Raw genomic sequence first — 24,761 nt, 5'->3', positions numbered from 1 at the left:
ACGCGTGGGGCGGCGGGCGTGTCCGTGACGTCACAGGGTCTCGCGAGAGTTGGAAGCGGCGGCCGGGGCCCCGAGCTGGAGGAAGGAGGAAGCAGCGGCAGGAGCAGCTCTGGGTAACCAGTCCGGTCACTCCGCCACCATGGACGGTATGGGGAAGGGAAAAGACGGTGTTGGTTTAGTATTAAAGCCGGGGTGGGGGTGTTTGTGTGGAGTGTTGTCCCGGCCTCCAGCCCGATGCGACGGGTGTTACCCCCCCCCCTCACCTTCTCAGGGCTGATGGGCTTTTCTTGTGTCACTGGCGTTTGTTCAGTCAGCCAGCTGGGGGAGTGGGGGGTTGACCAAACCTTTAGTCTCAACACCAGCCTTCCTGGGACACGTCCAGCAAGCAGTCGGTGTTAGCCACCTGCCTGCCTTTCTGAGCACAGCAGTGCGCTCTTGGAGTGGAGTGGAGTGGGGGATAAGTAAATTCGCAACAGGTATTAGGGCGGCACGGTAGCATTGTGGATAGCACAATTGCTTCACAGCTCCAGGGTCCCAGGTTCGATTCCCCGGTGGGTCACTGTCTGAGCGGAGTCTGCACATCCTCCCCGTGTGTGCGTGGGTTTCCTCCGGGTGCTCCAGTTTCCTCCCACAGTCCAAACATGTGCAGGTTAGGTGGATTTTCTGTGATAAATTGCCCTTAGTGTCCAAAATTGCCCTTAGTGTTGGGTGGGGTTGTGGGGATAGGGTGGAGGTGTTGACCTTGGGTAGGGTGCTCTTTCCAAGAGCCGGTGCAGACTCGATGGGCCGAATGGCCTCCTTCTGCACTGTAAATTCTATGATAAACGGGCTCAGATCCGGAATGGGGAGGCACGGCACGGTGGCACAGTGGTTCAATCCTGGCCCTGGATCAGTGTCCGTGTGGGTACGTTCTCCCCGTGTCTGCGTAGGTCCCCCCCCCCCCCCCCCCCCCCACCACCGCCACCACCAAAACCCAAAGATATGCAGGATAGGTGGATCGACCATGCTAAATTGCCCCTTAATCGGAATTCTTTTTTAAAAGATCTGGTATGGGGAGGTGGTGGGCAAAAGTGCTCCGTGGGGAGGCAGGGTGCTGAGGGGGTAGTTGGAAATGTGTCAGTGGACCTGGTGCAGGATTGACACAGGCAGAGTTTTAGATCGATTAATGTCTGCGGTGGGTGGGAGGCGAGGTGAATATTGGAATAGTAGATCATGCAGAAGGCATCAATGAGGGGTTTGGCTGCAGATGGGCAGGTGGGGCAAAGATGTTGATGTTATGGGGTTGGAGGTTGGTGGCTTTTGTGATAAAGATGATGTGAGATTTGAAACTCAGCTTTAAATCAAATGTAATCACAGCTGGTAACCTTTCCAGTGGGTGATATCATTTGAATATGTCATAGTTTGATTTTGCATGTATTTTTCATCTTTGGTGGTATTTCTGACCAGATTTTAGCTTTCAACCAGATGGCAGCATTTTCCCCGGATGGCAATCTAGGCATGAGAGCTCAGTAAATAATGGTCACACATTTTCAATTATTGAGTATAGTTGTGCAACATTCCATTCTGTTCATACCAGAACAAAAAAATACAGCAGTGCCAACCTGCGGATTGATACGATGATATCATCAATTCTGATCACAAAACATAAGGGTACAGTTAGACAAGAAATGGTGAGCTGCATTCAAGAGAACATTAAAATATAACCATAGCAGTTAGAATTCTTCCTGTGGTTTCAAGAGGAAACACTATTGTGCACTATTGGATCCAACAGACCCACTTTTTACTCCCTATTATGTATTTTCTTTTCTTCCCTTTTCTTCCCATGTATTTAATGATCTGTTGAGCTGCTCGCAGAAAAATACTTTTCACTGTACCTCGGTACACGTGACAATAAACAAATCCAATCCAATCCACTTGTGGCAGGCTCGCCTGTCTTTGATTTAGATTTATTTATTGTCACATGTACCGAGGTACAATTAAAGTATTGTTCTGCAGATCCAGGCAGATCGCTCCATCATGAAAACATAGAATATACAATAAATACACAATGTAAATACATAGACATCGGGTGAAGCATAAGGAATATAGTGCTACAACTGTGGAGAGAATGTGCAGAAAGATCAGTCAGTCCATAAGAGGGCCACCCCGGGAGCCTGGTAACAGCAGGGAAGAAGCTGTGGTGCGTTTTCTGAAACTTTTGTATCTTCTTCCGGGTGGAAGATGTTGGAAGAGAGAATAACCAGGATGGGAGGGGGTCTTTGATTATGCTACTCGCTTTCCCAAGGCAGCGGGAGGTGTAGACAGTCAATGGATTGGAGGCGACTCGTGTGATGGACTGGGCTGTGCTCACGACTTTCTGTAGTTTATTGCGGTCTTGGGGCGAGCAGTTGCCATCGCAGGCTGTGATGCAGCCAGATAGAATGCTTTCTATGGTTCGTCTGTAAAAATTGGGAAGAGCCATGGGGGTATGCCGAATTTCCTGAGGAAGTATAAGCGATGTTGTGTTTTCTTGGTCGTAATGTCGACGTGGGTGGACCGGGATAGATTGTTGGTGATGTTTACACCTAGGAATTTGAAGCTGTCAACCATCTCCACCTCGGAACCATTGATACAGACAGTGGTGTGGACAACACTTCGCTTGCAACTGAGCTAGCCAATAACTTTAGATTTCCTATTGTGCTGCTCTAATTCAAGTGACTATAGAATGATTGCCAAATGTTTTCCTGTTGACCCAGTTGACTTGAGATTTTGGAGCTTGGAAATGTTAACACAGCAACGATGTAACAGCGTGCTTGTATGCTGACTTTTCTTGGTATAGTTTTTTTTTTCCAGATTAGCAAATCAGCCACTTCCTGGTTTCTGTCTGAAACCACGCCCTGTAAGTCACAGGTGCAATAAAGGATATGACCAAATTTATTTTCTAACATGCCATTTGTTGGAATACACGGCAAGGTCTACAGTATAATGTCTATTGTAGTACCCACTGTAACATCTTTAATTATTTTTTCGGCTGATTGCAAGAAAGTTTGCTGCCATGATATACAAGACCGCATTCAACTCGAGTACTTTTTAATGTATAGGTGCACCTAGATTCAGAATTTTTGTTTCAACGCAAAAATAATAATTGGGGTTAGTGTAATATACATCAAAATATAATGCAGGGGAATATGGAGGGGGTGTTTTGAACTAATCGCCTGAAGATACTAAAGTTAAATGTTTGGAAGACTGGTTCTTAGGATCTCTGATATCTGGTCTAGTTAATGTGCTTAGCTGGGGAAAAAGTAAATGTATTTGATTCAGCTTTTTAAAAAGCTGGTCATGAAAGCGAGTAGACAATGCAGTGCTATTGAATTAAAGCTGAAAGTCATATTTGCATTCCATAAAACTATCTAATGTAGAGTTATGTTGATGTGCAGTGTAGTTGGTGATCCAAAGTGCCTTCTGTGAAAGCACAAAAAAGTTTCAATTTTTGAACAGCTTATTACAGCCGACGAGCAACATATCTATGTGATGATGGTGCTCTGGAGTCAGACTCATGTTTTTCCTTTAGTACTGTCCCCATTTGGGAAGCATTTGCAAGGCAGAGCTGATTTACAACTTCCTGTGGTGGAATTTGAATGTGTAGCCTCTGTGTCTTTGGTCCAGTAACATTTTTTAAAGATATTTTTACTGGGTTTTAATTTTTTACAAATAACAGCACATTTTCAATGCAAAACAGGTACAGTATAGAACAAGAATTGTTGCAAATGTAAGAAAAAAGGATTTTCCAAATAATACAAACAAAACAAAGAAAAAGCAAATAACTTGAACTCTGTCCCTAACAACTGACAGCGACTAACTCTTTGAAAAAGGAAATACATGGTTGCCATCTCAGGTAGAATCTCTCAACAGAACCTCTGATAGTAAATTTAATTTTCTCCAAATGTAAAAAGATCATTAAGTCCCTTAACCACCTGGAGTCACGAGATGGGTTGCGAGACCTCGAACCGAGCAGTATCCTCCTCGGTGCTATCAATGAGGCAAAGGTGATATAGTCTGTCTCTACCCCAGTGTGAATGATGGAGACTCCGAAACCCTAAATATGGCCACCAGTGGGCATGGCTGTAAATCTAATCACAGAATATTAGACATAGCCTTAAATAAGGAAGCCCAGAAGTTGGCGAGTCTGGGGCAAGACCAAAGCATATGCATGCGATCTGTGGAAGCAAGCGAACAGCGGTCGCATCTGTTTTCAACATTTGGGGGGAAGCTTGCTCATCCTTGCCTTGGTCAAGTGTGTCCTATGTAGCACTTAGACTCTACCAGGCCCGAGGACATGGAGTTGACCCTGTCTCAAAACCTTGCTTGTCAATGTAGGGCCCAGTTCACTCTCGCATTTAACCCTCACCCCGTTCAGTGGGGAGGGAATCAAGTGAGAGAATGTGGCCATATAGGTCTGAGATAAACCCCCTGCCTGGCTGAGCTGAGGAAAGAATCCTCCAGGAAGGTGGAGCCAGAAGAAAGGAAGGGAAAGCTGCTCGGGTGAAATTGTGAATTTGAAAGTAACGAAAAAGATGAGTTGGGTAGCTGAAATTTATCTGCCAATTCTCTGAAGCAGGCAACCCCTCTATGAACAGATTACCAAAGTGCTCAAGTCCCTTCAATTTCCACAAGTGAAAGGTTGCGTCCAGTCCTGAAGGTAGGCAAAGTTGGTTATTACAGATAGGGGGCAGTGAGGACAAGAACAGGAGTTTAAATTGTTGCCGGAACAGTTTCCAGATTCTAAGGAAGGAGACCACCGCTGGGTTCAAGGAAAATCTAGCAGGAGAAAAGGGCAATGGTGCAGTAACTATGGCAAGGCGAGTAGATGTAGTGCAAGTGCGAGCCTCCATTTGGCCCCAGATTGATCCAGGATCGCTGATCCACTGTAAGATTTTTTGGATATTGACGGCCCAGTAATAAAACAATAAGTTTAGGAGGACCAAGCCACTGTCTTTCCCTCTGGAGTAGAACGCTGCGGATTCTGGGATTCCTGCCCGTCCAGATAAAGGCGGATGTCAATTTATTAACCATGATATAAAAAGATCTGGGAAGGAAAATGGAGAAGCATTGAAAGGAAAAAATCGATGGAATATGTTAATTTTTATTGTATGAATTCTCCCAGCCGAAGACAAAGGAAGGTTGTTCCATCTCTAGGTCAATTCTAACATTGTTGATCAGGGTGGACTAATTCAATTTGTGAAGTAAAGTTGCCATCGTCCCAGATGACCATAGGCTGCCCTTTGAGGAGGAGAGCTGATTTGTGGTGATTTAACCTGAGGATCACCACACCTCCGACAAGGGGCGTGGTTGAGAAAGCAGGGCCTTCATGAATAACCTCAGCCGATACAGGGATTGAATCCACGCAGTTGGGTCACTCCGCATCACGAACCAGCTGTCCAGCCAACTGAGCTAAACCGGCCCCCAATTATGTGCCACCCTGATTCCAAGTAACAAAAACTTGTACTGGAGAGGTGAAAGGGTAACCTGCCCAAATGGACTCGACGCCCATCGGAGGGTTGACCGGAAAACATTCACTCTTAACCTGGATTTAATTTATAGCCAGAGAAGAAGCCCAAACTTTAAAAAAACAATTCCAATTTGGGGGCAATCTACCTACCCTGCACATCTTTGGTTATGGGGCTGAGACCCACAGGGATAATGTGCAAACTCCACACGGACAGTGACCCGGGGCCAGGATCAAACCCGGGTCCTCAGCGACGTGAGGCAGCAGTGAAGGAACCAAAACTTTTAAAGTGTCTTCATTGACCACAGATGGAGGGAATTAGGTCTGTAATATATAAAAGTATTTCTTTTAAAACTCGATCGGAAAGCTATTTGGGTCAGAGGTATTACAGCCTGCATAAGACTAATGCATTTTTAAATATCGTCAGGGAGTCTTTCTCTTTTGCTTCTTTGTAGATCAGCCTGAAGTCCTTATAACGGGGCACACTGCCCAGTTGCCCCTCACCAAAGTCCATGCTGTCTGTGAAGAGAAGTCGTCTTCTCCTTCCTTGACTCGACAATGCAACAGTGTCTTTGTGTCCTCTTGACTGTTTCGACAGATGGGATGTGCAGGATGTCCAGAAACTCGACCATGATCGACTTGTGTGCAGCAGACTCCGATTTATACAGATCTTAGTAGTGGGATATAAAAGCCGCATTGACCTGGAAAGGGGTGGAGATTAGGTTGCCCCCTGGGTTGAGTATCTGGGGGATTTCACGCGAGGTCGATTGGCATGTAAGTTTGTGAGCTAAAAGACAACTGGCCTTCTCCCGTACTCCTGGGGAGTATGGCCTGCTGAAGCAGATGTACAGCATTACTGGTGGGCGTTTTTTTACACTGGTGGGTGTCTGGAATTCACTGCCTGAGTTGGTGGTGGAGGTAGAGACCCTAAACTCTTTTGAAAAGTGTCTGGACCTGCACCTTCAGTGCTCTAAGCTACACAGCCATGGACTGGGTGCAGGAAGGTGGGATTAGAAAAGTCACCTGGATGTCCTGAGCTGGTATGGACAAGATGATCCGAATGGCCTCCTGTGTGCTGTAGCTTTTCTATGATTCTAGAACAGTAGCTCAAACTGGGTCTGTAACCTTTGACTGCTGGCATGTAATTCCGGTGTGGGACCGAATGAATACTGGTGATCTACCTCTAAAATGGAATCTGCCAGCCTCTGGTGTTTGAATTTCTTCATCTTTAGCGCATTTGCACTATACAAAATAATTTCCCCCCCTCCAAATGGCCTTCAGAGACTCCCACAACGTGGAAGGGGGAATGGAGTCGGACCTATTCAATTTAACGTACTCGTCAATAGAGGTGGGCGAGCATTGGCAAAAGCTTTAATCGGCCAATAAAGTAGTATCCGACCACCAGGGCGGACGTTGCGGAGTGGGGGGCCAGACTCCAACAGATTCAGAAAGTGTAGGGAGTGGTCAGAGATCACAGTTGCAGAGTACTCAGCCGCCGCCACCGATCCGCACAGTAGCACAGTGGTTAGCACAGTTGCTTCACAGCTCCAGGGTCCCAGGTTCGATTCCGGCTTGGGTCACTGTCTGTGCGGAGTCTGCATATCCTCCCCGTGTCTGCGTGGGTTTCCTCCGGGTGCTCTGGTTTCCTCCCACAGTCCAAAGATGTGCAGGCTAGGTGGATTGGCCATGATAAATTGCCCTTAGTGTCCAAAAAGGTTAGCTGGAGTTACTGGATTATGGGGATAGGGTGAAGGTGGCTGATGGCTTCCTTCTGCACTTTAAATTCTAGGAGGAGAGTCCTTTACAGAATGAAAAAAATCAATACACATGATGAACACGTGAGAAAAAGGAGAAATCCCAGTCATTCCGATCCCAAAACATGCCAGGCATCTACCCCTCCCTGGCCACCCCTGATGGGACAAAAGATATGGGTTTTGATCAATCCAATTTTGGTCCAAAACACAGTTCATGTCGCTTGCTAAAATAAGATTGTGCATGTGAAGGTTGGGGAGGAAAGAAAAGAGATTTGTATCATTACATTTAGGAGTATAGATCTTGACCAGAACTACCGGGGTGTTCAATAGGGAGCCACATACGATTATATATATCGACCATTTGGGTTAGCCACAATCTGGGATGAGGAGAAGTGATCTTTCTTATTGATTAAAATCGCCGTGCCCCTGGCTTTGCTATTATAACTAGTATGAAAAACTTGCCTAACCCAACTTATGCGCAGCCTGGTCTGATCTTTAACTCGTAGGTGGGTGGGTCTCGTGCAACAACAAAAAAAAATCAGAATTTAGGCTCTTAAAATAGGCGAATGCTCTCGATCATTTTACATGGTCGTTCAAACCCCTGACATTCCAGATAATCAGTCGGATTCAAAGTCTCGCACAAACTGGAGTCAGCCATTGCCAAGGAGGGATGTTAAACAAGGGGCACTGAGAAGACAAAGGACGAAGATAATCGTGAGATGGCCACCAAGCCAAGTCAGATGGCTCAACGTCAGCAAACTAAAACCCATCCCCTCCCCCACCCAAATGTGCCATCGCAGTCCAACTTTGCCTCACTCAAAACCAAATGGAACAGTGGCAAACAATAACTTAACCTAAAACCTGCAAAAGACAAGGCACAACTTAACACAAACTCTCAGCACATTTTAAAAACTATTGTGAGCTGCAGAAAACCTTTAAACTCGCTCCCGTTAACTAACACACCTCATTAGCAGGGAGACTCCCAACTGCGGAGTAAAAACTTATCTAATTTAGAGCGCCATGCGGGCGACTAAAAGTTGTGCCAAATAATAATAACAAAAAAAAGAAAATGGGTTATTGTAGGGAATGAATAATAATAAAAATCCCTCATATACAACCGAGGACATCAAGCATGTGCCCAAACAACAGCCGTGAAAAGTGCCTACAACGAGCCATATATCAGCTTAAACAACATAAATTGTGCTTCCGAACAAAGGAATCTGCATCTCCCGACGAGTCAAAAAATTGTTTTTTTTATGGAATTGCATGAAGGCGGACTGGATAAATCATCCTAAAGTCATCCATTCTTGTGCAGGAAAGATTTAACTTTGTTGAAGGTGGCCCTTTTCTTGGCTAGGTCTGCACTCATACATATATGGAAAATAGAAGCAGGAGGAGGTCGTTCTGCCCTTTGAGCCTGTTCTGCCATACATTATGATCATGGCTGAACATCAAGTTCAATACCCTGATCCAGCTTCCCCCCATATCCCTTGATCCCATTAGTCCCAAGAGCTATATCTAATTCCTTCTTGAAATTACACAATGTTTTGGGTTCAACTATTTTCTGTGGAAGTGAATTCCACAGATTCCCCACTCTCTGGGTGAAGAGATTTCTCCTCACCTCAGTCCTAAAAGGTTTACCTTTCATTCTCAAACTATGACCCCTTGTTCTGGACTCCCCCACCATCGGGAACGTACTTTCTGAATCTACCCTGTCTAATCCTGCTAGAATGTTCTAAGTTTCTATGACATCCCCTCTCATTCTTCTGAACTCCAATGAATATAATCCTAACCGACTTTAGTCTCTCCTCGTATGACAGTCCCGCCATCCCAGGAATCAGCCTGGTAAACCATTGCTGCACTCCCCCATAGTAAGGACATCAAAACTGCACACTGGTCAAGATAGGTGTTGAGTGCATGTGTGCAAATGCACTTTCTATTCCTGGCTACATGTATTCATGGAAGACAGAAGAAAGCAAATCAGTGGCAGTTGGGATGAGAGAGCTGTCAATACTCTGAAGGAGTAATATTGTTAATGCTTCAAAGACAGAAACTAATGAGGATTAAAGAGTACAGGAGCACATTTTCTGACAGATTGCCGAAAGATTGAGGGCGTCACGCTAGCACAAGTGGATAGCGCTGTGGCTTTGCAACGCCGGGGTCCCGGGCTCGATTCCCCGCTGGGTCGCTGTCTGTGTGGAGTCTGCGCGTTATCTGTGGGTTTCCTCCGGATGCTCTGGTTTCCTCCCACAGTCCAAAGACGTGTAGGTTGGATGGATTGGCCATGATAAATTGCCGATAGTGACCAAAAAGGTTAGGACAGGTTATTGGGTTAGGGGGATAGGTTGAAAGTGAGGGCTTAAGAGGGTCGGTGTAGACTCGATGGGCCGAATGGCCTCCTTCTGCACTGTATGTTCTATGCTCTATACAATACTCCCTGTCGCGGTATACCTGGTGGAGTGGCCTTCCCACATAAAATCCCGGTGCTCTCTTGCCCATCCAAGCATCAACTCCTCCTTAATGCTGTGAACCTTGTAATTCCAGCATGAGGAAGATCTCCAGAGCGAGCCTTGGGTTGGGCCCGATCTAATTTGGTGGGGGGGGGGGGGTGAAAGTATGTTCTCATCAACCATTTTGTGGATGGTCTGAGAAATACTGAGTAGGGGTGCGACCTTTGATCCCCTCCGGTAACCCCTCAATACGAACATTATGGCTTCTGGATCTGTTTTTCAGGTCGTCCAGCTGAGGACTTAATATCCTGTTCTCCTTGATCACAAGGAATTGATCCTATCATTATGATAAGGCAATGCAGTCTCCATATCCTTGATTGTGGCTCCTTGTGCTTTGACGGTCTGGCTGGTGATCTCGAGAACCAAATGAATAGGGGCCAAGGTCTGCTCGATTGATCTTTTAAGATCCGCAGTCAAGCTTTTGATATTTTTTGAGTTCAAACACCAAACTTTTGCTGAGCACTTCGGCCGCCAGTGGAGTGGCTTGAGAAGAAACTGGCATCGCCATCTTACCTCCAGTTGAACCTTGGAAGACTTCAGAGTCTGTTGTCAAAATTTGGATCGAACCCCCCCCCCCCTCCCCCACACCCCACCCCTGCTTTGCCTCTCTTGGGATTCTCAAAGATGAGGCAACTTTATTCTGATAACACCATTTCGGTAAATTAAAGATCTGTGGCGCCTGAAAAAGGGTAGAAAGGTGACATTTCCAGCGGGGATCACCTCTTGTGCATCTTCCCCTCACATCGTGCCGCCGGAAGTCCTCTTGGTCCAGTAACATGACCATAGTAAAGACCAGACATTCATGGGGTTACGTTTCTGTGAAACCTTACAAACAACAAAATTGTGAACGATGAACATGCTTTTCAGTGGGAATCAGTGAAATGGGTTCTGGCAATGCGAGGGTAGCATTGATTTGTGCAGTTACTTGACAGCAAATTGTGGTAAGTGCCTGGATGGCAAATGGGAATACAAGGAATGGGATCCTCCGCTCACCGACACCGAAATCATATTCAGCGATCGCCCGGAGAATCAAGTTCGCGCCAAAATCAGGGCCGGCGCGGCTTTCGCGATGCTGCGCCACTTCCAAAGCACCGTACTCTAGGAGTAAGCCGCACGCCGTATTGACGGCCTCAGGATGTTGCCTGACCCCCCCCCCCCCCCCCCCCGATGCTCCATCCACGACCGGTTGAGTTCCCGACAGCGTGAGTCTCTCATGGAACTTGGCCTGGCGGCTGCGGACTAAGTCAAGCGCCGCTACGGTCGGGGGAGGGCCGATCCGCGGGCAGGTGGTCTTTGGCAGTGGCTGGAGGCACTGTTGGGGGGTGGTCCGGGGGTCGCAAGCCGGCCAAAGGGGGGGGCACTATTTGGCAGGCCGGGTCAGTGCGTGCCCAGCGGCAAGTTGCACGGCGCGGCCACGGACCCGGCAATTCTCCGGCCGTATCGGCAGCTAGAGCTGGGTGCTCTATGCTGCCTGCATACTAGCCCCCAGCCACATGGAGGATCAGTGGCTGTTTTGCGCCGATTTTTCTGTCGTAAAAGGCCACATTCCCACTCTGGCGTCAGGATGTAGCCTGAAAATCGGATAATCCAGCCCAAAGATGATGTCATGGTTTCAAAAGGATACAATCCTCTTTTTTAAAAATAAATGAATCACCTCAAAACTGACACAGAAATTGGTGAATATTTCAAAATTAAACAGAGCCATTAAATTCCAGGTTATTCTCTCCATTAGGGCTAACCATTATAGGCACCACTCACTCCTGTTGGAAAGGTGCTTAAAAAAAGAGAATTAAATATTCATGGCCTGGACTAATGGAAGGCATCTACTTCCTGAGAATTCAGCACCATCTCCCTGTTAGGTCTCTGTTCCATCATGGCTGACATTTCTTTGGGGAGAGAGGGGAAAGAAACTGTGAATAAGCACACAGCTGTTCACAATGGGCTATGTGGTGTGCTATGCCTTTAGCGCAGGTAAGCAAATAAACAGGGTAGTTGAAAGAGAAGACTTTACTGTACTAGCTTGTCTCACCGTTCTAGGTATAGTAAGCTATTTTAGGAATCTAGAATGTAATCAAGATGGTTGTAGCTGGGAAAACATCAACTAAATATTTGTAACCTGAGCTCCAGCCTTTTTAGCTTGTTCAGATTTGGAGGTGTTCCATACAAAACCAGGTGCCTTTTTCATGACAGTATGGATCTGTTAAATATGGGATACAAATATTTGCTACTTGTAATACTATTACTATGAGTGTCAATAATGGTGGTCGTATTTAATTTTCCTTTTTTTTGTTACAGATACTTTGTTTCAGTTACGGGTAAGGACAAAACTTTTAATTTGCTTTTTTGGCTTCAAAAATGAAACCAGTTTTAATACTTTCGTGTCAAGTTGACTATGACACAGTATTACAGTCAACCAGTAATACAGTCAACCTTTTTTATTGTGTATTATATATATGCATTTGTATTTAATGTTGATAAATTCACCCTGATCTACTATCTTTCCCCCCGTGGTCAACCACTTGTGAGGCCACTTCTGCATTAGTGTGCAAATATACCACACGGCTTCAGGCGCAGAAACGTCAAGTGATTCATTCTTGGTCTTGGTGACACAGCAGATTTTAGGCAGAAAAGCCATTGGGGTAAGGTTACTCCTGTTGGCCTCATGCGCCCAGGCTTTGGAAAGCAAAGGGACAGGGCTTCCTGCCTTACCAAATATCCCGCAATCCCTTCTCTCCTCCCTGCCACTGGCATGTTTGTGTATGTTCATAGCACCAGCCTCAACTCTGATGTCATCTGTCTGTTGCCGCAAATTGTTCAGGGTCTCACATGAAAAATTACCTCTTGAATAATGTACCAGGGACTATGCCAAAAAAAAAGAAGAAGGCTGTGTACTGGAAGAATTACTTTTGCCCTGGCTTTTGCTCTGTATTGCAGAAAGTTACTTTATTTTATTTTTTTAAAATTTAGAGTACCCAATTAATTTTCTCCCAATTAAGGGGCAATTTTAGCGTGGCCAATCTACCTACCCTGCACATCTTTGGGTTGTGGGGGCAAAACCTACGCAAACACTGGGAGAATGTTCAAACTCCACACAGACAGTGGCCCAGGGCCAAAATCGAACCTGGGACCTTGGTGCTGTGAGACAGCAGTGCTAACCACTGTGCCACCGTGCTGCCTAAGAAGTTACTTTATTATCTTATAATCTTATGGATGACACGGTAGCACAGTGGTTAGCATTGTTGCTCCACAGCGTTAGGGTCCCAAGTTCGAGTCCCACTTGGGTCACTGTCTGTGCGGAGTCTGCACATTCTCCCCGTGTCTCTGTGGGTTTCCTCCGGGTGCTCCAGTTTCCCCTCCCATAAGTCCCAAAAGACGTTCTTGTTAGATGAATTGGACATTCTCAATTTTCCCTCTGTGTACCTGAACAGGCGCCGGAATGTGGCGACTAGGGGATTTTCACAGTAACGTCATTGCAGTGTTAATGTAAGCCTACTTGTGACAATAATAAAGATTATTATTATTTTACAGTTTACATCAAAACAGCTTGAAAGATTGTCCAAGAAGGCAGAAAAGGACTCCAAAGCTGAACAAGCTAAAGTGAAGAAGGTTAGTGCCCACTTTGCATACCTTTAGTTGAGGTTTTCCTAGCTACAACTATCTTAATTACCTTCTATATTCCTATAATTCTGTTCATGGAGGAAGCCCGTTGGACTGGACAGCATTTTTATTGGTTTTGTCACCTGCTGTTTAGATTCCATTCTGTATCTTAAAACTGGAAGTTGGGAGCAAGACTGAATTGTTAAACGTACTGACACTCTATACAAATGTATGTTGTATATAATTAAGTGTTACTGTCATTTATATACTATTTAATGATGTCACAGGGAAGGACCATGTACGTTCACTCAACCTGTACAGCTTTCCTTTTGGAGTAATTTAAATTTAACATTTGTCATTTTTATGGTGAGCGAATAGTATTTTGTTAACATCTGTGTAGTTCCAGTTGTAGGCTTCCAGTTTCAAACAACAGAATGAGAAGGCAAAATATTAGAATGGTAATCGTCTTTTCTCTTCCCCAAGGCCCTTCAACAAAAGAACATTGAAGGAGCAAAGATCTATGCAGAAAATGCCATCAGAAAGAAAAATGAAGGGCTGAACTGGTTACGGACAGCTTCCCGAATAGATGCAGTAGCATCGAAGGTGCAGACGGCGGTCACGATGAAAGGGGTATGAAGTAGCTGTCGGTGACTCTATTCTCTCAAAAAATTCATTACTGTGTTTCATATACTGACTTTGATATAAATTATTGCCGATGTGCTGTAGTTACACAATTTTTTTTTTTCGTTCATGGGACCTGGGCGTCGCAGGCGATGCCAGGGCATTTATTGCCCATCCCTAATTGCCCTTGAGGGACAATTATGAGTCAACCACGTTGCTGTGGGTCTGGAGTCATGTGTAGGCCAGACCGGGTAAGGACAGTAGATTTCCTTCCCTAAAGGACATTAGTAAACCAGATGGGTTTTACGTCAGTCAATAATGATTTCATGCTCATCATTAGACATTTAATTCCAGATTATTTCACCATCTGCAGTGGTGGGATTTGAACAGTACTCTGGGTCTCTGGATTACTACTCCAGTTGACAATACCATTATGCCTCCGCTCCCCCCCCCCCCCCCACATAGTCTATTACACTAATCTTGAATTCTCGGGTTACCTCACAAGATGAGATTAGCTTTTTATTCTACTGAAACTTATTTCAGAATGCAAGGGATACTAGAATAGCTCTGTGTGTAGTTTGTATGAGGAGGGAGCAGTGATGTGATGATATACATTTGTGAGTTTTGGTGATGCAAAGAAATTTGGATCAGCAAGAGAGAAAGGAAGCACAAAGGTCCTTGGAGGGAGTTGTACAGATGGAGAAACAGTGAGGGGTGAAGTGAAATTTGTTGAATATGTAATCATGTTACTATGCTGTCTCAGTTTGTGTACCACAGATTCTAGATTGCTTTGTAACAAGAGGGTACAGTAGATTTATACTTCATTGTGGAAAAATTAAAGCCAAAATAATGTGCACGTAAGCTGAGTGGGTCAAGTGGATTTTGGGACAAATACAACATTGAGGACTTGATTATTAATTGAGACCTAGGTAACAGAACCATTGATCTATTGATAATATGAGACTGACCAACTTTGAAACAAACTTGGGAGTATTTTGTTCTGATATTTCTAGGTTACAAAGAATATGGCGCGTGTTACGCAAGGGCTGGACAAGGCACTGAAATCTATGGACCTACAAAAGATTTCTGCTGTAATGGACAAATTCGAACAACAGGTTCAGAACCTTGATGTCCATACCTCAGTGAGTACTTTTTTATATAGTTGAAAACTACAGGGAAATTTGTATGCCTCTTTTTCGATCCTTCATTTCTTTAATTTCTCCATACGTTTTTTAGTTCACTGTATGTATGTTGTTGGAACGATTCTTACTGTTTTCCCATGTTTTTTCTGTCTCTCTATTGCTGAGTGTAAGTTCTTGCTTAATTTATTACTATCAGTTGTACTAAATGGCAGCTTTGTACTTTTAGGTGATGGAGGACTCCATGAGCTCTGCAATGACACTGACCACTCCTCAAGAACAGGTCGATAGCCTCATTATGCAAATTGCAGAGGAGAATGGTCTGGAGGTCATGGACCAACTGAACCAACTTCCAGATGGCGCAGCATCCCTTGGTGAATCCTCTGTTCGTGAACACGACAAGGAGGACCAGCTTTCAAAAAGGTGGGCGTTGTGGGGCACTTGCATAGGCTAGGCTTATATCTGCTGGAGCTTAGAAGAGCATGAGGCGATTTGATTGAAACGTATAGGATCATGAGGGGACTTGACATGGTGAGTATGGAAAGGATGTTTCTTCTTGAGGGAGAATCTGGAACTTGAGGGTCACTGTTAAGAGATCAATCATTTAAGACGATGAGAAAATAAATTCTGAGGGTTGTGAGACTTTGTGGTTGAGGCAGTGTCTTTGAATATCCTTAAGGCCAAAGTATTTAGATTATTGATAAGTGAGGGGCTGCAAGGTTATCGAGGGTAGGCAGGAATGTGAAGTTGAGGTTAATATTAGATCAGCCAATGACGAATGGCTGGCTTGAGTGTCCTCCTAATTTGTATGTTTGTATAAATTTTTTAACATTTTATGTAACATTGAAAATAGATTGTAGACTTTAACATGTCTTCCTAATGTGGCCCTGAAAAAAGTAATGCAGCAGAACCCAGATGGGCTAAGTTGAATGAGCTTGCAGGGGCATTTTCTACAGAATCTTGAAAAATCATATACAATGACAGAAAATTTGTTATACATTACCATGGTCCAATGAGAAGTTCTGTGCAAGCCTTTTCCTGTGATTGGTATGCTGTTTAAAATGATTTTTGAATGCAATGTTATCATATTGTTTGGCAAAGCTGAAGTTCATCTTGTAGCCATTGGATAGGCTGGCCGTTCCTGGCCGGTGCAGACTCGATGGGCCGAATGGCCTCCTTCTGCACTGTTAAGTCTATGTTAATTCCTGGTTTTTCACACTTCTGTATCAACTAGAGGACATCACTGCAGGACATCCTCAGGGTAGTGTCTTAGGCCCAATCATCTGCTTCATCAGTGACCTACCATCCGTCATAAGGTCAGAAGTGGGAGATGTCCGCTGATGTTCACCATTTGTGACTCCTCTGATACTGCATGTGGACATGGACTGTTAGTAAGACCAGGACAATATTCAGGCATGGGCTGACAAGTGGCAAGTAACATTGCAAAAGTCCTTACGGTACAGGAGCCAATTCAGCTGCCTGGGAAGAGGTGGTGGATAGTGGCAGGGGAAGTGATGAAATACAAGAAGCGTTCTTGAAGGACAAAAGCCGCCGCTGTGGAGACAAAATTCAGTAGTGGAGGGAGTGGACAATAGGTGCTTGGATGGAGGAGAACGATAAAGGACGCACGGGGTTTGTTAGTGACGCACTGAACTCAAATAATACAGATCTCAACATTGAACACAGTAGTAGGAAATGCCGTCCAAAGAATTTTACAGGTCTCTGACTGCAAACTCACCCAACTACACTGTGGCCTAAGAAGGCAAGAAAGTCCACGGCACCAGCTGCTACATCAGCCTCCTGTCATAAACTGTACTGCAATGAGAATTTGTCCAGTGATAAAACAGAAAAAATGGTCATCCGATCTTTGGGAATCCGTTTTGGCAACCCGTTTTACACCATCCCACGACCCACCCGCAGGTCGTGGCCTCCACTTTGAAAAACGCTGCTTTAGTGCATCCCTCAGCATGTATACCTGGGCTTTGGAATGTGCCAGTCTGCATTACTCGGTCGGGGACAATTCTTTGCGCTGGAAGACCAACAGGTTTCGGGACCAAAGAGCGTCTTTCACCGGGTTGATGATCCTCCAGCATCGGCTGATGTTTGTCTCGGTGTGCCCCCCTGGGAACAGCCCCTAGAGCACACAGTCCTGCATCATGGAGCTGCTCAGGATAAACTCGGCAAAAACCACTCCATCTCTCTGCAGACTTTCTTTGCAAAGGCACATTCCATTGGAAGGTGTATAACGGTCGCTTCCCCACCGCAGTCACCTCAAGGACAACGTGCGGATGGGGTGAGACTCTTGGGGCGTGTAGGAAGGATCTGACAATGAGAACCATTCTCATCACCAGCCAAGCTAGGTCATGTTGCTTGTTTGAAAGTTCTGGTGAGGAGGCATTCTGGCATGACCGTGACAGTCTGCTTAGGAAACTATCCAACAGGATCCATCATCTCCTTTTCCCAAAGGACCTTTTGGATGTTACATGCAGACCACTGCCTGATGGACTTGTGGTCAAAGATGTATCTCTGCACTGGTTTTACCACGAGGTGATACGGCATGGTCCAGCTACTTGACGCTTTCTGCGGCAGCGAGGCCAGACCCATCCTTCTCAACTCTGGGGACAGGTAGAACTTCGGCACATAGTTGCGTATCGAGGATCTATGCACAGCTTGATGCAGCCACACATAAAGGTGACAATCAGGATTATGACAATGTTGGGCATATTTTGTCTCCCTTTATCGAGAGGTTTGTACTTTCATCCCTTCAAATGTGGTCCACTTTTGATGCCCAGATGAAGCAGAAAATGGCTTGGGTAATTGCCACCGCATGGGAGTGAGGAATGGGACAGACCTGCACCACATACAACAAGACTGGAGTGATCAGCACCTGATGATCAGGTTCTTAGCCCCAATGGAGGTGGAGCATTACTCCCATATACCACATTTTTGATTCATTATACCTACTCACTCTTTCCAGTTTTTAACGCATGCCATGATCATTTGCTTAGAAGTTTATATGATTCATGCTGGTTTATATTTACTTTGTATGAAGAGGCCTGTACAAGATTATGAACACTATTCCACCTCACAGTAATAAAGGTACTCCACCCACACATGTCTAACAGTAAGGTTCAAAATGGTCACATACCATCATTTTCAGCCCATCATATCACACACACTTTAAATAGCTTACACTTGCTTCATGTTTTGTGTGCACTTAGATGTGAAAATTTTAAAAGGCCATTTCTCCTACTAATTAACCCGAGGATCTGCTTCAGAGTATTTCCTTCAAACTGACCAATAAGGCACCGCAGTTGGATTTTTCAGTACCCCAGGCCTCCTCCGGGACGCCATGTTGTACACATCTTCACATTAGCAACAGGATAATACATTGTGTGTTAAACGTTTGAAAAAAGTTGACAGGGTGGATAGAGGGAAACAGTCTGGGACAAGGGGACATTACCTTATAATCAGAGGCTGGCCAGTTAGGAGAGAAGTTGGGAAATACTTTGCACAGAGTAAGTAGAACGCAGAACCGTCTCCTCCAAAAAAAGCAGAATCCCGCTTAATTAGATTTTTTCCAGCCAAGTAATTCAGGGAAATGGAGCCAAGTTATCGGGAATGTATTTCGGATACAGATCAATCATGATCTTGTTAAACAGTCCCGAGGGCCTCTTTCCATTTCTGTGCCTATGCTGTTTCATTTTTGTCCTGAAAAAGTATCTGACTGACTATGAACAACTGCTAAGTTATATAAATTGAACGTTGACCGCACTCTAGATGTCACCTTTCTACAACGGACCAATTAAATGAAAATGAAAGTCGTCACAGACCCGGGGGACCACAGGTTGCTCTCCCTTTTGAGAGAGTTGACCGGTGGTGATTGAACTGGATGGTCACCACACCCCAGGCCAAGGGCAAAGTTCATGGATAACCTCAGCCGATACAGAAATTGAATCCGCGCTGTTGCCGTTGCTCCACGTCACGAACCAGCCGATCTGCCAACTGAGCTGACCGACCCTTAGTCACAGTTAACGAATAACAGACCAACAAATCACAACTGAACAATACTTTTAAAGTTGTATGGAAAAGATGCCCAGCAGCTTTGCCAACCGAGGTAACCTGGAGACTCGAGCAGTTTACAATTTAGATCAGTTTCCAAGAACAATAACTTCAATCTAATTAACCTCTGGATCTATTTAGAAGACACCCCCCACAAAAGAGTATCTGAACAGCGACCTTAAGGAGAAATGCTAAATTAATGGTTAAATCTTACAATTGTACTTCAAAACAGCTGTGAGCACCACCACAGATGATGTGCATTGTTCTTCGCACAAGAGTGTCTTCTTGCGTCCTGCTTTGGGATTAATGTAAACTGCCATACTTGTCTTTATGGACTCGTAGGTCACCAGTAGACCCCTGCAAAGCATTTGCGGTTAAATCCGTATCTGTATTGCAACAGTTAAATACAGGATTTCTAGTTGTTTTCTCAATACAGGATTTCTAATTATTTCACCAAAGTCTTCAACAGAATCACAAACTTCTCACTCTGAGAAAAGCTGCATAAAAATGCCCAGGAGTATAAAATACCAATTTTGTCAAAAGTCTGATCTTGTGACTCGTTTATAGTCATGGAGTATGAAAGCCTCATTGGGAACTGTTCTCTCCCGAGTTGAAAAAGCAGGTTTACATCTGATGGGCGTGGTATTATTCAAGGAATGAACACCGTTTAATTGAAATCTTCCTGCTGTTATTTCAGCATCTATCATTGAAGAAAATAGCTATTCTTGTTTCTTGGCAGAGTCACAGAATCCCTACAGTGCAGAAGGAGGCCAGTTGGCCCATCAAGTCTGCACCGGCCCTTTGGAAAGAGCACCCTACTTAAGCCCACGCCGCCACCCTAAACACATAACCCAGTAACTCTACCTAACCTTTAGGACACTAAGGAACAATTTACATGGACAATCCACCTAGCCTGCACATCTTTGGACTGTGGGAGGACACCAGAGCACCCGGAGGAAACTCATGCAGACACAGGGAGAAAGTGCAAACTCGACAGTCACCCCGAGTCCGGAATTGAACCCGGGTCCCTGGAGCTGTGAGGCAGCAGTGCTAGCCACCGTGCCTCCCTCCTTGTTTAAGTTTCATGTTTTGTAGCAGCATCATTACAACTGCTCCTTCCTTGCGTCTAGGTTTATGTGGTATGTCTGTGAAATGAAATGAAAATCGCTTATTGTCACAAGTAGGCTTCAATTGAAGTTACTGTGAAAAGCCCCTTGTCACCACATTCCTTCGCCTGTTCGGGGAGGCTGGTATGGGAATTAAATCATGCTGCTGGCCTGCCTTGGTCTGCTTTCAAAGCCAGTGATTTAGCCCTGTGCTAAACAGCCCCAGACTGTGTCAAAACTTTGAACGGTACAGACTATAATCATCATTTTTGCCGATTAAAATCAATGCTCATTTTGACAGCTTTTCTAAAACCTGTTCATTCAAATCAAGTGAAACTTCATTTTTTGGCCAAAATATAGCTTTTAAATAATTTGTACGCAATAACTGTTCTCGCCATTTTGCAACACACAACCAATTCTATTGTCCTACTTCCCATCAAACCCATCCCATGTAGAAGGTAATTGTAAGGACTCTTATTTTACTTTCTAATGAATCGGTTGGTGGGAGGTGTCAAATATACAACTCTATTGTTAATTACTCGCTTGAATACATTTGAATAAGAACTGAATCAAAACTTGGAAACAAAATATCAAACAATACATAAAAAGGTCAAGCACTTGGCAAAAAAACAAAGCATAAAAAAATCACTTTAAACACAAACAAAAAGATAAATGATTCAAGAATTCAGGAACAAAGACCTCGGCCACGAGATCTTACTTTAAAGGGAATTCTTATCTCTGGTTTAACCCCTCATTTACTTTCATTGGCTTCTAATTTTCAGCTGAGACCTGGTTTGTTCAAATGAATGTCTGTTACTTCGAGGGTGATTTGTTAATCAAGCATTGGATATTACTTAAGATTGACTGGTGCCTATCAAAACTAGCTCAGCGTCTGCATGCACAATCTTAGAAAAATTACTGGATATGTTTCCCACATTTTCCATGTTACACAGCTCGGCGGAGACTTTGCTGTAACTGATTAGTTGATTAGACAGAGAAAATACATTCTTGGTGCGCTGGAATACAGTGGTTAATTAATCATATGAGACAATGACTGGATTTCCACAGTCAGGACAGTTTTTAATATTTTTACCTCTTAACCACATGCATTCAACTCGCACCTATATGAATACAACTATGATTAAATCAATACTCTATCAGTCATAATCTATGCTTTGGTTCAAACATTCAAAAACGACAATTTGAATAAGTAATTTTAATTTTTCCTGACAATCTTTTCATTTTTCAATGTTCCCTTCCAGATTGGCTGCTCTGAGGAATTGAATGTGGAATTGGCATCTAATCCTGAATGACTGACTAGATGATCCTGCAACATCTTTTGTACAATGTCCAAGCGGTACTTAAATGTACAATCCGTATAATCGCCAAAAACATTTACTTTCACTTATTAGTTTGATTGGTTGCTTTCACTTTTAAACTTATAAAAAGCTAATCTCAATTAAAGAGAACATGTATAGTATATTAAAGGGCGAGTGTTTGTGGGGTGTGTAGATATTAAAAATCATAATCGCTACCACCTGTATTAAAAATAAAATGATTTGTTCGAACAGGCAAGTCCTAAATACTGAATACGATGTACAGATGCAAATTGACTTCCAAGCATGCTTCAGACCTGTAGCGAAAGTACGATACCAGGCTGCACACTTGTAGTCTTGATTCTGGGAGCCACATGGCTTGACTAATATAAGGAATATATTGTCACAATGACTGAACATCTGACGTTTTATTAGAAGTTTCATTAAATGCTGGAAGGAATTATTTTTCAGACTATTAATCTGGGGAATTTTGCAAGTCTCTTGATGGACGGGGTGGGGGGGAATAAAACATGAAATATCTGAAGGTGGAATATTCTTCTGTCTATACTTTCTGAAGTGAACTTGTCCTACAGAATGTGGGCGCTCTTCCTGAAGACTAGTAAGCTGTGCTGATGTCTCTGTGTATGAGAAATAGTCTCAAAAGAGCAGGTAATGGAATACTTTGCCTTTTATGCTGTAGCAAATAGGGTGGTGATACGCTGAAGCTATGCTTGCTTTTAGTTAATATCTTTTGCCATAGAACTTTAACAAACAATTGATTTGCTCCTATGAGCGGACCTGCCACCTCTAATGTCACTTATGAGGTACATTCATTATCATTGCTCTGTTGACTGAACAAGAACACGAACAGGGTTAAGGACTGCAGTTGTGTAAGCAGCTAAGAATTTGAACAAAATCTGGCCTTATTTAAAAAGTGCCTCTTGTGTAATGCCTGTCCTGTTTTTCTAAATGCTGACATACTAATATTAATTTGCAGAAATATTAGTTATGCAACTACTCACCAATTACAGTTAACTACATTTTGTATTGTTTATTATCTCATAGTTCACTTTGGGATACAAGATAATATACAGTATAATTTGTTTGCATGAACTTCCCAAATTGTAATTTGAATATGCACTGTTTGAGATTAGATCATTCAGAGTGAGGGCAGTAAGTCAGAGATAAAATCCCACTACATCAATCTGAGCATTCTACCAAGGAGAAATCACGGAATTACAAGTATTGTCATGGTGCTTTTGGAGGTTGTCTTCAAAAGTTCAAACATCTTGGAAATGTTCATTGTCATGCCGAAGGTTATCTAAAATTGTCAATTCCAACATGATATCAGGTTACAATACTTTGACTCCATGTGTAAAATCTTGTCAGAAATGCATAACAATTTGTTTTATTTATAATCTAGCTTTGATTTTAAGCTATTGCCTCTAATCAGTTCAACAGATGGCCTAGGCCTAAATTCATCCTTTTGTGCTTTAACTGCAATCTTTAGATTATGGATATAATAACATTGCAACACAGCCAAGTCCATTTTAACACTATTTTTGCTTCATTCATTTGAGGCAAAATCAAGGACTAGAGTGACCACTTTTTCTAGAACTCAATGGTCCATCGACTAATTTATTTTTAAACAAGTTCTCTGTGCTCATAGTGAACTCCAGCAATTAGTTGCTGCTCAATTTTGAACAATTTGGGTGAAACATTTTTGGGTTGAATTCCTTTACTGTTTTGAAAATCATCCACAAATGTGGCTAAAATAAACAGGATATTACCTCTACTTAATCACCAAATTTGTTTAATTTGTCTCAAAACAGTAACATTAAAGTTGCTGGTCAAGTCCAAATAGATTTTCTTATAGGCTTAATTTAACAGAAAAATAATGCCTTTAATTTTTTTTGTTACAACCCTGTTCCAGTGGTGCCTGAATACTGCTCTGAACTAGAACAGACCATGTAGGTTGGTTAGAGCTGTCGCCTGAACAGCATGTTGAGCTGATTGCCTACCTGTCAGAATTGCTTTAAAATACTCAAACCCTGTTCCTTAAATAAAAGCAAAAATGCTGAAAATACTCAGCAGTTTAGGCAGCATCGACGGAGAATCAGAACTGACAAAGGTCAACGAACCAAAACGTTAACTCAGTTTCTCTCAACAGATGCTGCCAATAATATTTCCAGCATTTTCTGTTTTTACTTTGGATTTTCAACACTTGTAGTATTTTGCTTTTTTTTGAACTTTAAATATATAATAGTAATATGAATAAGTTTGCTATTCCAAACACTGAAGAAGGTGCCTGGTATTTTTTTATTCTTTTGAGATGAATTTATTCTGTTTAATGTGTATGTTTGTTTTGGTTGGGTTCTGATTTTTTTTTTTTTGATGGTTAATTTGATTATTTATGTATGGATTAATGTGGAAGTAATTTCAGATTTCATTTTAATGTGTTCATATCTTGAAATAAAGAACATGAATCCTATCTGTTGTTTCCTGTTTTTATTAATATCTAGGAGGAATGGAGGTTATTAACAGCATGCCACTAGGTGGTGCATGTGTAGCATTCTGAGATAGCTTCAACGAGTTTGAGCATGGCAGTTCCAGTCCAGACACCAACAAAATAGATAATTGATCAAAGGAGCTATATATATATGGATAACAGCTAACACATGTATTATTGAGTAAAAGCATGACACCTCCTTGTGTGTTATTTTTGCCAAGCTTGTTTTTCCATTCGCAATGTCATTAGTGACCCTACACTTTATGTACTTGTTTGCCACCGCTCCTTAAGACAATGACTCATTAGATTTAATTTCTATATGTTGCAACAACCCTTCCGTTACTTTCTAGAAAGAATATTCTTTTTTTTAATATATATATATCTTATCTATTTGGCTATGGGATTTGGGACATAAAGTTGCAACCAGTCCTTCCGCAATGTTTACGTGCCAAAGAAATGGGTTACTGGATATTAAACTGAAATGGGATGACTGTATGTTAATCGTTAGTTACAAATTGCAAGAATTTCTGGCATCCTAAAAATGTAACATTTCACTCATTTTTGACATGTACAAGCAGGGGAAAAAGCCTTCTGTTTTAAGTTCCCATGTTCTTAACACTTTATTTTTTCATAGCATGTGGGCATTGCTGACAGAGTCAGCA

The 24,761-nt window shown here is 43.2% G+C and overlaps 1 protein-coding gene across 1 annotated transcript; it reads left to right on the top strand.

The window, feature by feature from the left end:
- Window positions 1-5: 5 nt before the first annotated feature.
- Window positions 6-24,081, top strand: chmp1a (charged multivesicular body protein 1A). Its single transcript, XM_072517934.1, has 7 exons — window positions 6-146; window positions 12,045-12,064; window positions 13,278-13,355; window positions 13,830-13,976; window positions 14,981-15,109; window positions 15,336-15,529; window positions 21,537-24,081. The coding sequence occupies exons 1-7, from the start codon at window positions 140-142 to the stop codon at window positions 21,556-21,558; spliced, it is 597 nt and encodes a 198-aa protein (XP_072374035.1). The 5' UTR covers window positions 6-139; the 3' UTR covers window positions 21,559-24,081.
- The last annotated feature ends 680 nt before the right edge of the window (window positions 24,082-24,761 follow it).

Source organism: Scyliorhinus torazame, chromosome 10 (genome assembly GCF_047496885.1).
Source record: "Scyliorhinus torazame isolate Kashiwa2021f chromosome 10, sScyTor2.1, whole genome shotgun sequence".
Classification (NCBI taxonomy): domain Eukaryota; kingdom Metazoa; phylum Chordata; class Chondrichthyes; order Carcharhiniformes; family Scyliorhinidae; genus Scyliorhinus; species Scyliorhinus torazame.
This window is presented reverse-complemented; position numbering and strand designations above follow the sequence as displayed.